Here is a 14,416-nt window from a genome sequence, read left to right as displayed (position 1 = left end):
TTTAATCCTGACATTTTATATATCTTCAAAAACATCCTGAATTAACAGAGCATAAACACAGAAATAATTCCCCCTGATTGTCAGATTGCTGTGTGAATATCTGTGAATATTTATGGAGTGCCTGCTGTGTGCAAGGTGATTATTTAAGGCATGGGACCCATGCTATGCCACATGCTATGGTGGCTATCACTGGGACCCACATCTTCCCCCAGGGACCTTACAGTCTTGGTTTAAAGATTTATTTATTTATTCATGAGAGACACAGAGAGAGGCAGAGACATAAGCTGAGGGAGAAGCAGGCTCCCTGTGGGGAGCCTGATGTGGGACTCGATCCCAGGACCCTGGGATCATGACCTGAACCAAAGGCAGACACTCAACCACTGAGCCACCCAGATGTCTGGGACCTTATAGTTTTTTAGGGGAACTGAGATATCTGTGTTTATCAAAGGGTATAACATTACCAGATAATATCAGCATCTAGTATTAAAGTAGGAGAATAGATGAGATTCATAGGGAAGGAGGGTGCCATGTGGGGTTAGTATGGTTATTAATTATCATAGCTGATGCTTTTCGGATTCTCCTGTGCCGTGCCTAACAGCCTTCTGTGGGCCTGACATACTAAAACTTAATCTATATGACAAACCTATGGAGGAAACATTTTTATTACATTCTACAGTTGAAGGAATTAAGACATGATGAGGTAAAGTAACTTGGCCAAGGTCATGAAGCTAATAACTAGCAGAGATTGTGAACTCAGTCTGCCTCCAGGGTAGATCTGTACTCTTAATTATTAGACCTGGCTGTCAGTAGGGATTTGACCAAGGAAGGGAGGTGGGAACCAAACCTTTAAGGATTACTGTGATCTTGAGTGGCTCAGTGGAGAAAAATTAGGAAGGCATTTCTGTTTAAGACATGGTATTCCACTAGTTTTCAAAACTGGTGGAAACACACAGCATATACACATGCGCGGGGAGGGCTACTAACTCTTCTTACCCTTGGTTCTCAATTTGCCTCAGACGAAGAGGAGAGAGGGAGAAAAATGAGAACATAGTGGCCAGTATCTGGACTATAATGGAGGTATCGTCAGAGGCTGCATTTTTTTCCACAGCGTGTTTTGAATTGTGGCGACTCTGGAATGGCCCAGTGGGGATGTGGTGAGGTTGAATTCTTAGAGATGTCAAGAATACTTTATTTGAGTTGCAAGACTTAGATTTTGGAGGACCAGTGGTAGACTTATTGTCCCCAGAGGGTGTCTGTCTTGGCTGGCTGTGAACAAAAGGGGAACGTGTTCACGCCCCTGGTCGTGGGGTACATGTCTCCCCAACCAGGACATGATGCTTGTGCATCTTGTCTATCCAGAATTAACTGGCCATTTAGATCGAGGGTGTGAAGTCGCATAGAAGCCAAGCAACATCAGACAGTCTCGAAGGTAACATTTTGCCAGGAGTAGTTGTCTTCGTCACTTGCCTTGTGTAGGTAGTGTGTCTCTGGAGTACTCATCAGCTTCCTCCTCACCTGAGTCCCCCTTTCTTCCTTCTGGGGATGCGCTGAAGCTTCTTGGCCACAGGTGTGTCTGGTAGAGGTTGTCACCATCCTCTTCCTTGGCTTGATACTTCTGCTGAGGTGCCTGCCAGCTGGGCATCTGCCTCTTTGGCTTCCTCCTTCGAATCTGCCTTTGGCTGTGATTGACAGATCAATTATCAGGGAAGGGGGCAATTGGGAGTGAAGGCTGAGGTGCAAAGTGACCCACGCAGATGCCTCTTGTTAGGAACACAGATGGACTCACTTAGGGGATAGCTAAGTTCCCATACGTGTTCTTTAAAGGATTCATTACCTCCTTCAGTCTCTCCTGATGGTTCATTATTTTACACTCTCTGAATCCTTTCCCAAATGTTACTGTTCAGCCTTTACTAAGATAAAGAACAAAATAAAGCCATAACAAAAACACCTATTTTTGAAAAAGTATTTCTTACACACCCTATATTGTAGACCCTGTCCAACCCCGGAGGTTGTAGTACTAAGCGAGGACACATGGTTCCACCAAACAGCAGACCAGCACGTTTTGTGTCTATATAAGTTGTTTTCTGGATGTACACCTGTCTGTATTTGCTTCTAGATTGTTAAGCTTGTGAATCACTTGCAAAGGCCACGCTGATAAATATGAGTTGCAATGTCTGAAACTATGTTTGTCTTCAAAGTTGTTCTCTGTCTCACCAGGCAAATTGGAGACAATCTGATTGTCCCTGGAGGAGTGAAGACCATCGAAGCCAATGGGAAGATGGTGATCCCGGGAGGCATTGATGTCCATACCCATTTCCAGATGCCACACAAGGGGATGACCACAGTGGATGACTTCTTCCAAGGGACGAAGGCCGCCTTAGCGGGAGGCACCACCATGATCAGTGAGTCGCCTGCCCTTCCACACTCCTGGCCCCAACAAGTGACTTTCTCGCTCACATATCAACCCCTGTGCTCTCTGGTGACAGCTTGTACACATCTCTTACTTGAGTGTACAGACGTGCTATCTGCCGGGACCTGAGGAGAGCAGGTGTGGCAAGCACCCTGGCAGCTCGCTGCAAGTGCTTAGGGAAGATTCACGAGGCTCGGGGCCAGGAAAACAGCTGGCCTTGATTGTCCTATGATAGTCGGGGCTGGGGGTGCAGTGGGTGGGGAATCTCTGGGCCAGAACCTGGGATATGTGTGGACATGGGCCGGACGTTATTTCAGAAATTCTAACTGGGGCTCGAGGCAGGAGCAGGAAGAGAGTGAGGCAGAGCAGTGGGAATGGGACCCAGCATCCCCGAGAGGGAGAGATAATGGGACCTGCAGTTCTTGAGAAACTCGTGGGCTTCAGTGGTATTTACTGTTAGCTGGTCTGCACTGCATCTTGACCAAGTCCTATCTTAAGATGAGGCAAGCTGTGGGGGTGGTTTCCTTTGTTTGTTGGTCTCTGTTTTCTTTCTGTCTTTCTTTTTCTTTTTTTTTTTCCCCTTTTATTCTGGGAACTATTGCGATTCCAGAGAAACCTAGGGAGTTGCATGCCATTGGATTACTGAACAGATAGCATTCCAAGGCAGTCCTTCCTGTCCCAAAGGAATCCCAGGGAATTGGGTCCCATCCCAGCACTGGGCCTAAACTTGGCCAGGGCACTGTTTATTTTACCACCATATACACCCATCCACAGAACAGCCTGAGCTGTGGAGTTGCTCACTGTCTTTTGCCTCCTTTTGACGGGAGCACCAGCAGGGCTGAGCTTCTGCAAGTTGGGTGTGGAAGCCCAGGAAAATTGCATCAGGGCCATAAAAGGCACAATTCAGGGAGACCAAAGCTTTTCTAACCTCAGGGAGGAAGCCAGCTGACTTCTCAGTAGCTGCTTGTCCACAGAGGCCCTGGTGTAGGCCCATGCGTCAGTGATGCAGTTCCTTGCGTTTTGCTTTATGATAAGCACACGTGGGCTGCTCGTGGTAGGAGGCTGAGAAAGTGAGTGATCTTGGTTTGGCTCTTGCCTTCGGGCAGGGAGATGGACCTTTTCAGTGTCCTGGGAGTGTGTACCGTGCTTGGTCTTCTAGGCTGGGAAGGAGCCGGAGGAAAGTCAGAGTTGCAGGTGATGAGAGAAAACCATACAAAGAAACATAAAGCTGTACATGTCCTTTGTAGATAATTTGAAACCCTGGAAATGCAGCGAGAAAAGAAAACCCATAAAGCTTGCGTGGCTGTTAACAGTGTGGCTCTCGCTTCCCTCCAGTTAAACAGAAATAGGGTCATAACAGACGGACTGTGGGTCAGTGGTGTTCTAGTGTACCATTTCACTAAATAATCATGTCATGGATGTCTTTCCATTTGTTTATTTTTATTCCATCACAGCATTAAAAATGGGTGCCTAAATGTCCATTTTATGAAGGTATTATATTTATTATTTAGCCAAACGTCTCTATTGTTCAGGACTTTGATGGTTTCCAGTTTTCACTTAACACATTATAAATAATGTTTGCAGGGGCACACATCTTTGGCACCCACATTTTGCAAACAGCCATGTGTATTGTCTTAGGAATAATTCTTAGGCACAGGAATAATCATTGAGCTAAGGTATGAAAACAATCAAGAAATTTGATGTGTATTTCAAAATTGTTCTTAGGAAAGGTGTACGGATTTGTGCTTTCCCTCAACTGCCCAAGGGGAGATATGGGAGTGGCACTTTTGCCTTATTTTCACCAACTGTAAATGTCTTTATTTTAAACAGTGCTGTCCATGGTTGCGGGTACTGCAGGAGTAGAGTTGGGCTTGAAAAGAAAATATGTTCTTTTTTTTTAAGATCTTATTTATTTATTCTAGAGAGAGAGCATAGGGGGTAAAGCAGAGGGGGAGGGACAAGCAGACTCCATGCTAAGCCCACTGTAGGGCTCCATCTCAGGATCCTAAGATCATGACCTGAGCCAAAACCAAGAGTTGGACAGTTAACCAACTGAGTCAACCAGGTGCCCCCAAAAAACATATTCTTGACAAAAAGTTTATGTGGATGTAAGATCTGTGGGCTGAGCGTCAGGTTCATTCCACTGGCTCTTTCCAATGGTAGTAAGCACATGGATGCCATTGTCCTGTTACCTGACATAACTTTAAAACCCCTCTTTCACACCCTTAGGAGGGAGTCTGACTTTTTCCATTAGCAGTGACTTCCCATGATACCGGTAATAATGGCACATAGGAGGTGCTCATTGACATTTACCAAGTACTGACTGTGTGCCAGGCATCAGGTGAGATCCTTTTCATGCATTTAATCATATAACAGAATTAGAAGGAAGGTACCATGACATTCCACCCTCTACCTCACTGAGCACAGATTTCAAGGATAAGAAAACTGGGCTTTAGAGAAGCTAGTGATTTGTCCAAGAGCAACATGGGTATGTGACAGTTAAATGATGAGCAATCTGGAAACTGCCAGGGAGCACTTTCTAAGGTTTATTCCATGCTCAAGAAACAGACTTTGCAGCCCTGGCTAAGAAAGCAGGGGGAGGCTTATTCAAAGGGGAGCAGAGACGGGGTCAGTGACTTACCCATGTGGGGCCTGTGTCGTTCAGTTGACCACGTGGTACCTGAGCCGGAGGCCAGCCTGACGGAGGCCTATGAGAAGTGGAGAGAGTGGGCGGATGGGAAGAGCTGCTGCGACTATGCCTTGCACGTGGACATCACCCACTGGAATGACAGCGTCAAGCAGGAGGTGCAAAACCTCATCAAGGACAAAGGTGAGGCCCTGTGTGCCCTCCTCCCCTCTCCTTGCTTGGAGCCTGGAACCTTGAGCATGAGTGGTCGGTGCAGGGGGACCGACCACTTCCAGGCACATTGTCTTCGTGTATGCCATCTTACTCTTTACAGGAACCCCATGATAGGGATGGTCATTCTCGGTTCATGCATGGAGAGCCTGAGGCTCAGAGTAAGTGTGGCCTGGGATCACAGAGCTATTAAGCAGTAGTTGTTCGCAAAGTCTGTGCTCTTCACCTCCATGTGACCCTGCCCATTTGATAGAGGAAGAAACTGAGGCCAGGAGAGGTTAACATCTTATAGAAGGTCACACAGCTCCTAAAAACGAGATTAGGAATTTTTCACCTTCATTACTTGAAGATCAAATCATGACTGCTCTCAAACAGTGGCGTCCTCAGAAAAGGCTACGACAGTTGTGGGAGCAAAGAGGGGTTCATATTCAGACTAGGAGCTTAGGACATGGAAATGGGCATGGGTCCCCTCTGAGTACATAATTTAGGTTTCCCTTGTCATCTTGGATCCTTCTGTTCTCCGCTTCCTTCTACCTTTTGATGGTCAGATATTTTACGAACACACACTACCTCCCTCTATAAACGCACACACAGACACGCAGTGTGCTCGGGGCTTTAGGGAAATATAAGGAATGGTCTCTGGTGAGCGTGCAAGGCAACAGGAAGCAGGCCAGTGAAGAGCAATGGGGTAAATGCCACGAGGTGCAGAATATTGTAATATTAATAGCATTATACTCATTACAATCCCAGTACTAATACTAACATAAGTAACCTGCATTGTTATAACAGTAACTTAATAATAGATGCAGATGCCAGAGTGCAGTGGAAGAGCGTGTGCTCTGGGTTGCAGGGGAGAGGGTGGCCTCTCAGAGGATGAGCTTTCCTTTCCATGTCCCTCCTCATCCCACCAGCTCTGCCCAGACCTTCCTGATGTCGGATATGAGATTAACGTCCTCCTTTCTTGTGACACTTTTCACGCCGGGCATCTCATGGACCGGCTTTAACACCCACTTCCCTTACAAAGGGCCTGGGTCATTCCGCAGATGACGCACAGGCTTATGGGAAGGGTAGTGTTGGGAAAAGCTGCCCCGAGCTGAACCACTCTGGGTAGGCAAGTTCTCAAGTTACAACCGGCTCTTGGCCTGAAACACTGTGGGCTGAGATGGCCCTAATGGTTGGAGACCAAAATTGTCCTCTTTTCCCCAAAATGACTCTCTGTTCCCCAGCCCCACCTATTTACATAAATACGACATTAATAGTCTATTTTGGGGTGAAAAAATATATTTTTGGGGGGTGAAAAAATATAATTTTTTTATATGAGGCTCTTTCCTCATAGCCTGGAAGGGCTAGCTTAGATATGTAAGCACAGGGTACACCTTGACTTCTGCCCATTAGCTCTCGGTTCCTCGAGGATCTGGTCTCTGCCTTAGATGCACCCCCCATCCCCCACCACCCAGGCCCCGGGTAGAACCAGCGTTCCTTACGGAGTGAAATAAACCATTCCCAGCAGCCCCATCAATGGAGTTCAGATACGTGCCAGGTCTGGTGCAGAGAGCTCCGTGTGTGTTGTCTCCTTTAACATTTCCAGCTGCGTAATGAAGTGGGCTCTTGTCATTTTTCCATTTTACAGGTGAGGAAACCAAGAGGTGTGAGGTATGGCAAGCTCACTGAACTAGTACGCGGTGCCACCTCCAGTACGTGAACACGACTGGGGTGCTGCAGTGATTCTCGAGGATGTATACTGCCTGGAGCAATAGCGAAGCTTACCCCTCTGGGCTGGGGAATGGGGCGGGGGGCAGGCAAGACAGGTGCAGCAGAGCCCGTTCTGCGGTGACACCACGTCGGCGTTGCTGCTTTAGCACATGAAGAGAGGACGAGAATGGGGAGCATCTGATTTATATCAGACAGGTTCCCATAATGCACTTGGGCCCCATGGCGATGGGAGCAGGGGAAGGAGAGCAGTCGTGCTAATGTTGTCTTCCTCCTCTTTTCCCTCCCTTCCCTCTCTTGCAGGGGTTAACTCCTTCATGGTTTACATGGCCTATAAGGATTTGTATCAAGTGTCCAACACAGAGGTAACAAGCCATTGCTGTGTGGTTTGAGGTATCTGGATGGGTTTCCCATTGTTGTTGGTGACCTTGGCTCTTTGAGCATGAGTCACTGTGGTCACTGTGGGTGACTGCTGGGCCAGAGTGCTTCGTAAAGCCCTTGCGGCCCATGCTGCATTTTAAATAAGGTAACAGGCAGGGTGCCCACGCAAGGCAGACCAGGAGCTAGAATTTCCACTGGCAGCAGCTTTCTCAGAAGGACAAGAGGAAGGGCATGCCGAAGTCTCCATCTACCAAACGAGCCCTAAACCCTGCATGAGCTCATTGGAAGTACGAGCTGCTCTGGCTTTGCAGGTTTAGGGAGGGCCTTCTGCTGTATGGGGTCGTAGCTATCTCTGACTCTCCTGGACATATGCTCAGGGCATGCGTTGGTTTTACATGAATCTTACGTTTTCAGAGGAAATACAAAGAATGAATTCCCATCGCTCCTGGTTACAAGGTGACAGGAGGTCTACTTAGAAGGGTTAGGGAATAGGGATGTTAGCTGTCCCTCGAGCTTCTGGCCCTGCTGTAGCAGCCCTCAGGAGCACTTGCTGAGAAGGATTGCGAAGGTCTGTCCCAGCAAAACAGGAAATAATACCATTAGACGTGTGCTGGAGGCAGAGTAGAAGGTTCAATGGCACTATGTGTACATTTGCCCTGTCCGCCAAGGAGACATGATCTGTTCTTTACAGAGACGGTTTCCTAGAGTTCCTTTGGATTTGGAACTCTTTGGTCGTGCATGATTTAATCTGTGTTTCTTGCCCTAATCACCGGTTTCCTCTGGTTTTCCTCATTTGTTTTATCTACGGCCCTAGTAATCGACCCCTGTGTGACGTTGCGGAAAGCCTCAGTGGCTTGTGAAGGTGACAGCCACCCTTTCTCTTTCAGCTCTACGAGATCTTCACCTGTCTAGGCGAGCTGGGAGCCATTGCGCAAGTTCACGCTGAGAATGGGGATATCATTGCTCAGGTAACGCTGCGCAGCTCCCCAGAATGTGCTCTCTGCACAGGCTCGGGTCTCCGGCCCTCCTCTTTCCTTCTTCCTTCCTCAGTATTGCATGAGCTCTTCATGTGCATGAGGCACGGTCCTAAACACTGTACTGAAAACAGAACCTGCCCTAAAGCACATGCCAGGCTAGGAGGAGGGAATGAAGATAAGCGAGGGAGAAAGGTGAGGACACTGAAATAAAGAGCCATCCTGGGGGATGAGAACAGGCGTCCCAGAAGAGGTTTTCGAATTGGGCCATGTAGTGGGACTGCGTTGCTGATTCTCTTTGAAAAGAGAGTCTAAGCTCCATGACGTTCTCTGTCCTAGAGAAAAACCCTAAGACAGCACTTCTCAGAAATCCGATCATCCGATCCAGGACTGTAGAACTCATGGCTTTAGATGATAAAGAATGTAGATCTTGGGGTGATCAGATACCCCGCTGGTTTCCTAGAAGTTATACTGAGAAACCGAAGGCAGGAGTGAAGAAATCAGGCCCCAAGGCCCAAAGTGATCGTTAATAAGGAAGCAGAAGGCACTCTCTCCATCTCCTGAGTCGCTTAATGGGCTCGTTGCACAGATGTGTCATAGCCAGGGTCTTGTTTATCTCAGAAGCATTCAAGATTGGCCTCCACTAGGAGGAGGCAGCTAGAGGAGTGAGAGCTCTCTTGGTCCATTTAATAATGTCCATAGCAAAATCCATTATTCATTCTTTCAAAGAGTGTGTCCTGAGCATTTTGTGCCAGGCACGAGGCTACTGAGGTGAGCCCAAACAGACGCATTCCACAGCTCACTCGTCCTTGGGCTGTGCCTTCATTTTAGAGGTTGTCTGGGACTTGGTGAATGTGGTCCACAGGGATGTGGGAACCGTGGGGCCCACCCTGTCTCAGACCCATTAGCTTCTAACGGCAGGGACCATATGGCGAACGCTTGCTTCTGTGTGCCTGGCACTGGTAAGCGCTCCAGTGTATTCTCAGTCAATCTTCACCTGGTCCTTCAAGGATGGCTACAGTCTGCCCTGTTCAGTAGAGGAGCATGCTGGGCTCAGAAGGATTAGGCCACCGGCCCGAGGAGCACAGCCAGTAACTGGGAGAAGAAAATCTCAGCCCTAAGGCCTTGTGGCTGAGTGGGCGTCTTCTCTGAGTTGGTGTGTCCTGGGCCTGTTGCTCCATGAGCCCAGGTGTAGGTCCCCCAGGGAGACAGCGCCTCCCAGCAGGACATGTCTCTACCTGTTAGGGTTTCACACTCTGGATGTTGTCTCACCAGCGGAGGAAGTGAGCTAAATGTGTAGTTTCCTCTTGCTGACCAAGGAGCTTAATGAGTCAGGCCCCTGACAGCCCTTCCCCTCGTCCCCCACACACCAAGAGATAATGGAATCATTTTCCAGAGAGGGCCCAGTGCTTACGGGAGGCATATCCTGGTGGCATTAGGGCCACATTTCTCCACTTGCTTGGCATTTTCAGGGCAGCAGCCAGAGGATCCAGTCCCTCCCTCCAAGATGCCCTAGGAACCAAACTCCCTGCTGTTTCCTTCTAGACCCTGTAGAGGCAAACAGGCTCCATTACGAAGCCCCCTTTCCAGCTTGCTCTAGTGGCTCCTTAACCCAGAACTGTTTCTGCTTCCGCCCTGCCCCATCCCCTCTCTTCCCTACCTTGTGAAGGATCTGTTTGTTCTCAGTCAGGGAAAGAAAGAACGTTTTTCCATTTGGATGAGTTTCTTGTGTGTGTTTATTATATTCAGACTTAGCCGAAAGATTTTATCACAGTGTCTAAATGAAGGCAGCTGGTGTACTCAGAGCTGAGCAAGAAGTCACCAAAGAGCAAGAAGAAATCTCTTTCGCGCGAATGTATTCCCAAGGTTTCAAGTGGGCAGGACAATCTGAGAGTGTAGCACCTTTAGCCATTCGTCTATCGGTATTTATTGAGCACCTACTGTGTGCTGAGCCTTGGAGGGGGAAGATGAAAAAGACAGGGTTTCTTTCCTCATGGTGCAAACCAGAATCGTGTCATGGCCCACACTGTGGTGTGATCACAGCAATGGGCAATGCCTCAAAGTGCTCACTGCTCCCCCACCCAGGTACGGCTTCCGTAGGCCTTTGCACACCCTCCTTAATCTTCCAGCTGTAGGGACACCATGGCTTTTAATGGGACTTCCCAGCAGGAGCAGTGCATTGAAATCACCTGTGGAGCTTCGGGATTCCTGGGATTCTCCTAGTCCCGGAGATTCTGATTTAGGAGGTTGATAGTGAACTTGAGGCAAGTGTCGTTTGAAAACGTTCCCTCTGTGATTTGAACGGGCCGGGCGGGCCACTGTCGCTTGAGCGAGCTTCCTCCTGTGCCCCCTGCCAGTGCTGTTTGAATAAGATCAAAGTGAATGTGTCAGGCGACACAGAAGAGGCTGGGGCTGGACGCTTCTGTCTTGGTGTGACTTCAGGAGGCAGCGCGGAGCTGAGACTTACCGAGGTTGAGAAGTCAGTGTGTTCGGCCCAAGTTTTGACAAATGAAACCGTGAGAATGAAAAGTGAAGAAGAAACAGTAAGAATGAAAAGTGGGGTAGTGAGAATAAACAGTAAGAATGAAGTGAAAAGAATGAAAAGTGAAAAAATATTTTGCTGCAAAAATTCACCTTGGCCCCTTTCTCTAATCCCATAGAGTGGGAGACAGTGATCACTTCACTTCTCACAACTGCTTAGAGTGTTTGCATCTTTCTTCTTGCCCCTTAAAAAAAAACTGATATGATTCAAAACAAAACAAAAGACAACAAAAACTATTTCTTCGTTGGCAGGGAGAAGGGCTCCCTTCCTTTCTAGACATCTCATAGTTCCAAAGTGCTGCGGGGCTCTGTTCGGGTCCCTCCCTCTCCCTCGTTTCACCCACCGCAGTGCAGAGGTTCATGGGATCTGGCCCTTAGGACTTGGAGAGCGGAGCCCAGCAGAACTGCCGAGACAGTGGCTTAGGGTTCGTGCCAGTTCCAATTAGCCCACGGGTGTGTTCGCTGCCCAGCCACCTGCTTCTTCCAGAAAGCTGGCCAGAAGTCTGAGGAATGTAGCCCTCAGCCCTGAGGGGTAGGCCGTCTGTCACCAAACAGCCTAACTGAATAGAATCTGACCAAAAGACGAACTCAGGTAATGCTGTTCAGAGGCATTATTTCGCCTGGTTAAATTCTGAGGCCATTTATTTCAGCCAGAAATTTAAGCCACAGGAAAGCCTGAGGGGTTTGTTAGAGCGCAGATTCCTAGAATTTCAGCTCTGTGTTCTGATTTAAGAGAGGGCCAGACAGCCGCATGGCCACAGAAGCAAGCCAGGTGATTCTGGTGGAGGTGGCAGGTGTCTAGACCTTGGGAAACACAGCACGAGAGGCATAAGCGAGCTGGTGTGACTTTTGATGCGTAATGGCGAAAACATTTTTGATTTTCTAACAGACAGCTGTTCTTTTAATTAAGAAAAGCCACTCTGAAACTTTTTTTTCTTCTCTTAGTTAAGACTTGACCCGATTTGACAATTCCAGATGGAGCATTAACAAATGTATTCAACACACACATTTTATTCCTTTAGTTCCCTTGAACACTTCTTCAGATTAAAATACACCAGCACCGGTTTTCCACACCTCACTTGAACTTATCTCAGAACTGGTCTGTGTTCTTTTCTCATTGTAGGAGCAAACCCGGATGTTGGAAATGGGGATCACTGGCCCAGAAGGCCACGTGCTGAGCAGACCAGAGGAGGTGAGTTGCTGGGGGCTGGGGAATGGAGGAGAGGACAGGACAGCAGTGGAGGTGCTCTGTCTTCCCAGCATCTTCTGGGAGACTCCCCAGCAGCCTGGCTGATGGCCCCGCTGGACACTGGACACCTAGAGAGTTTGTGTTCAGCCTGCCTTCTCCAGACACGTGCACACAAGGTGTAGGAGCAACATTCAGGAACGGTGGGGAGAGTCTGTGAGTACGAGACAGCAACATTGGAACATTTCTTCCAAAGGCCACCTGTCTGTGTGACCAACTCAAGGGACTCAGAGAAAAGTAGAAAAGAATGTAAGGGAAATGCTAATCTCTCCAAAGAGAGCATGAGGTGGAGGGCACTCCACACCTGTTCAGTTGGAGAGGTAAATACCTAAACCCTTTCTTCGTCGGCGTGCATCTCGAAGACATTTGCGCTTCCTTCCTTATTCCATATTATATTCTCAGCCCTGCAAAAGGAAGTATCAGCCACATGTGTAGTAGGTGGAGTGGGTGTTTCGTAGACATTATGTCTATCGATTTGTGTAAGGTGATGACTAAGTCTGGGTCGGGGAGTTTCCCACGTGTAAAATGAATGATGAACAGGGACTGCTTAGCAGCTGACGAGTGAATAAAAACTAACTAGTGGCTGATTGCATGTGTTTGGGACGTCGGCAGCTTCAGCTGCTGGCACAGGGCACAGAGCTGGGCCTTGGCTGCCCTAGGGCTGTGAGCATATTGGCTTTGGGAGGCCAGCCCAGGAGCAGCGCCCAGAGTACATTCAGGGCCCGGTGCATGAGCGAGGTGACCCCAGATCCTGCTCTGTCACCCCCCGCTCCACACCCCCCAGGAGGTAGAAAGACGAGTCAGAGCCAGAAACCAGTGGTATTCCTTTGGCCTGTCGCTTTTAGAGCCTTTTAAAAACTAAACGGTAACGCGCACCCAGAAGAGTGTTTCTGGCCTAAAGATCAAGGAATTCTCACGAGCTGAGGACACTTGTGTCACTAGTGCCCCACTGGAGAAGCAGAGCACTGTCAGCACTCCAGAAACTCCTCTGCGTCTAATGAAGTTGTTCTCAGTTGAAATGATTCATAAATATTTCACAGCATTCCAGAAAGGTCTGTCTCCTAAAGTCCTTTCTGTGGGACACTAGCCCATACCTGGAGCTGTGCTGATTGCCTTAGTTGTCCTTGCCACTGTTCTTCTGGGTGGTTGGCATTACTGTTGCATGAAGGAGCCCAAGCTCGAGAGGTTAACAGGCTCCTGGCTACTCCTGCGTGAAGGCTAGGAAAGCTGTTGACGGCATGTGAGGGGGCCAGGGTGATCAGCACTGTTTGTGAAACTTTTCCTAAATGCTGGTCACTGTAGAGATTTGCTGGCAAGATTGATTTCTGTAGCAGCAGCCAGGGGATTTCTGAGCAAAGTCTATTTTTGTTCCTTGGTTTGTTTTTCCAGCCCCCCCGCCCCACTCCTCCTGTTCCCGTCTCCTTTTTAGTAAAAAGCTTCTAGCAGTAGATCTGGACAACCCTGGAAGCCCTTTTGGGTGAAGCTGGAGGGTGATGTAACCTTCCAAAGATAGTCATGTTGTCAAGGTGCTGAGAAACCTGCAGGGCTGGGAGGGAGTGGTATCAGAGGGGCCAGGGCCGAGGCCATGGGGAGCAGAGTGGGGAGCACAGGTGTGATGGAGGAGGGATGGGTGGAGGAGGAGCCAGCCACTCTTCAGCTCAGAGTACGCCCGGCTACTGTCCCCGGGGATGCTGGGCAGAGAGCTGAACCCGAGCTTTGCTCCAGAAGTCGGGTGCTTTGGGAAGGTGGCCGTATTCACCTGTGGTTGGGGGCTCCGGGGGCTTGTCCCCTGGGACCAAGAACAGGGTGGGGGGGCACCAGTGGGACCCACCACGTCCTAGAGCCTCTCTGTTGAGCCACACCCACTGAGGGCAGTGGCTGGTTTGTGTTATGCAAACACTGGGCATCTGCAAGCTATTTTTGGTACTTTTTAAAGTGTTGGGCTGCATAGGCTGACCAGAATGTCCTATCCATCCAAAACGGAACTGTTGCCGATTGGCTGAGGGAATGGTAGCAGCAGCTGCTTCAGGCTGAACCGTACTGCTGTGGGCCTGGGGCAGTGGCACGGGCTCCCCCATGCTGGTCAGGAGCTGCGATCAGCGATGAGACCAATAGCCAGTGTGCCAGGCACGCTTGCCTTGTCCCAGGAATGGGCCAGTTGCCTTAAAGGAGGAACTCAGAATCCTCACAACAGCTCTATGGGCCGGGTCCTATTACTGTTCCCATCTTACAGACAGGAAACTGAGGCTCTGGGAGGTGGTGTACAGTACACGAGGTCGCCCATCTTCTCTGTGGCA

The 14,416-nt window shown here is 49.0% G+C and overlaps 1 protein-coding gene across 6 annotated transcripts in view; it reads left to right on the top strand.

Moving 5' to 3' along the window:
• The window catches only part of DPYSL3 (dihydropyrimidinase like 3), a 119,617-nt gene that overhangs the window by 89,227 nt on the left and 15,974 nt on the right, over positions 1-14,416 (top strand). For all 6 annotated transcript variants that reach the window (XM_038530547.1, XM_038530550.1, XM_038530552.1 and 3 more), the window contains exons 3-7: positions 2,218-2,402; positions 5,076-5,240; positions 7,281-7,342; positions 8,246-8,326; positions 11,997-12,065. In XM_038530547.1, coding sequence (XP_038386475.1) covers positions 2,218-2,402; positions 5,076-5,240; positions 7,281-7,342; positions 8,246-8,326; positions 11,997-12,065 — 562 coding nt within the window. The remainder of the gene's footprint in view (positions 1-2,217; positions 2,403-5,075; positions 5,241-7,280; positions 7,343-8,245; positions 8,327-11,996; positions 12,066-14,416) is intronic.

Source organism: Canis lupus, chromosome 2, assembly GCF_011100685.1.
Source record: "Canis lupus familiaris isolate Mischka breed German Shepherd chromosome 2, alternate assembly UU_Cfam_GSD_1.0, whole genome shotgun sequence".
NCBI classification, from domain to species: Eukaryota; Metazoa; Chordata; class Mammalia; order Carnivora; family Canidae; genus Canis; species Canis lupus.
Note: the sequence above shows the minus strand (reverse complement) of the source record. Positions and strands in the feature narration are given on the sequence as shown.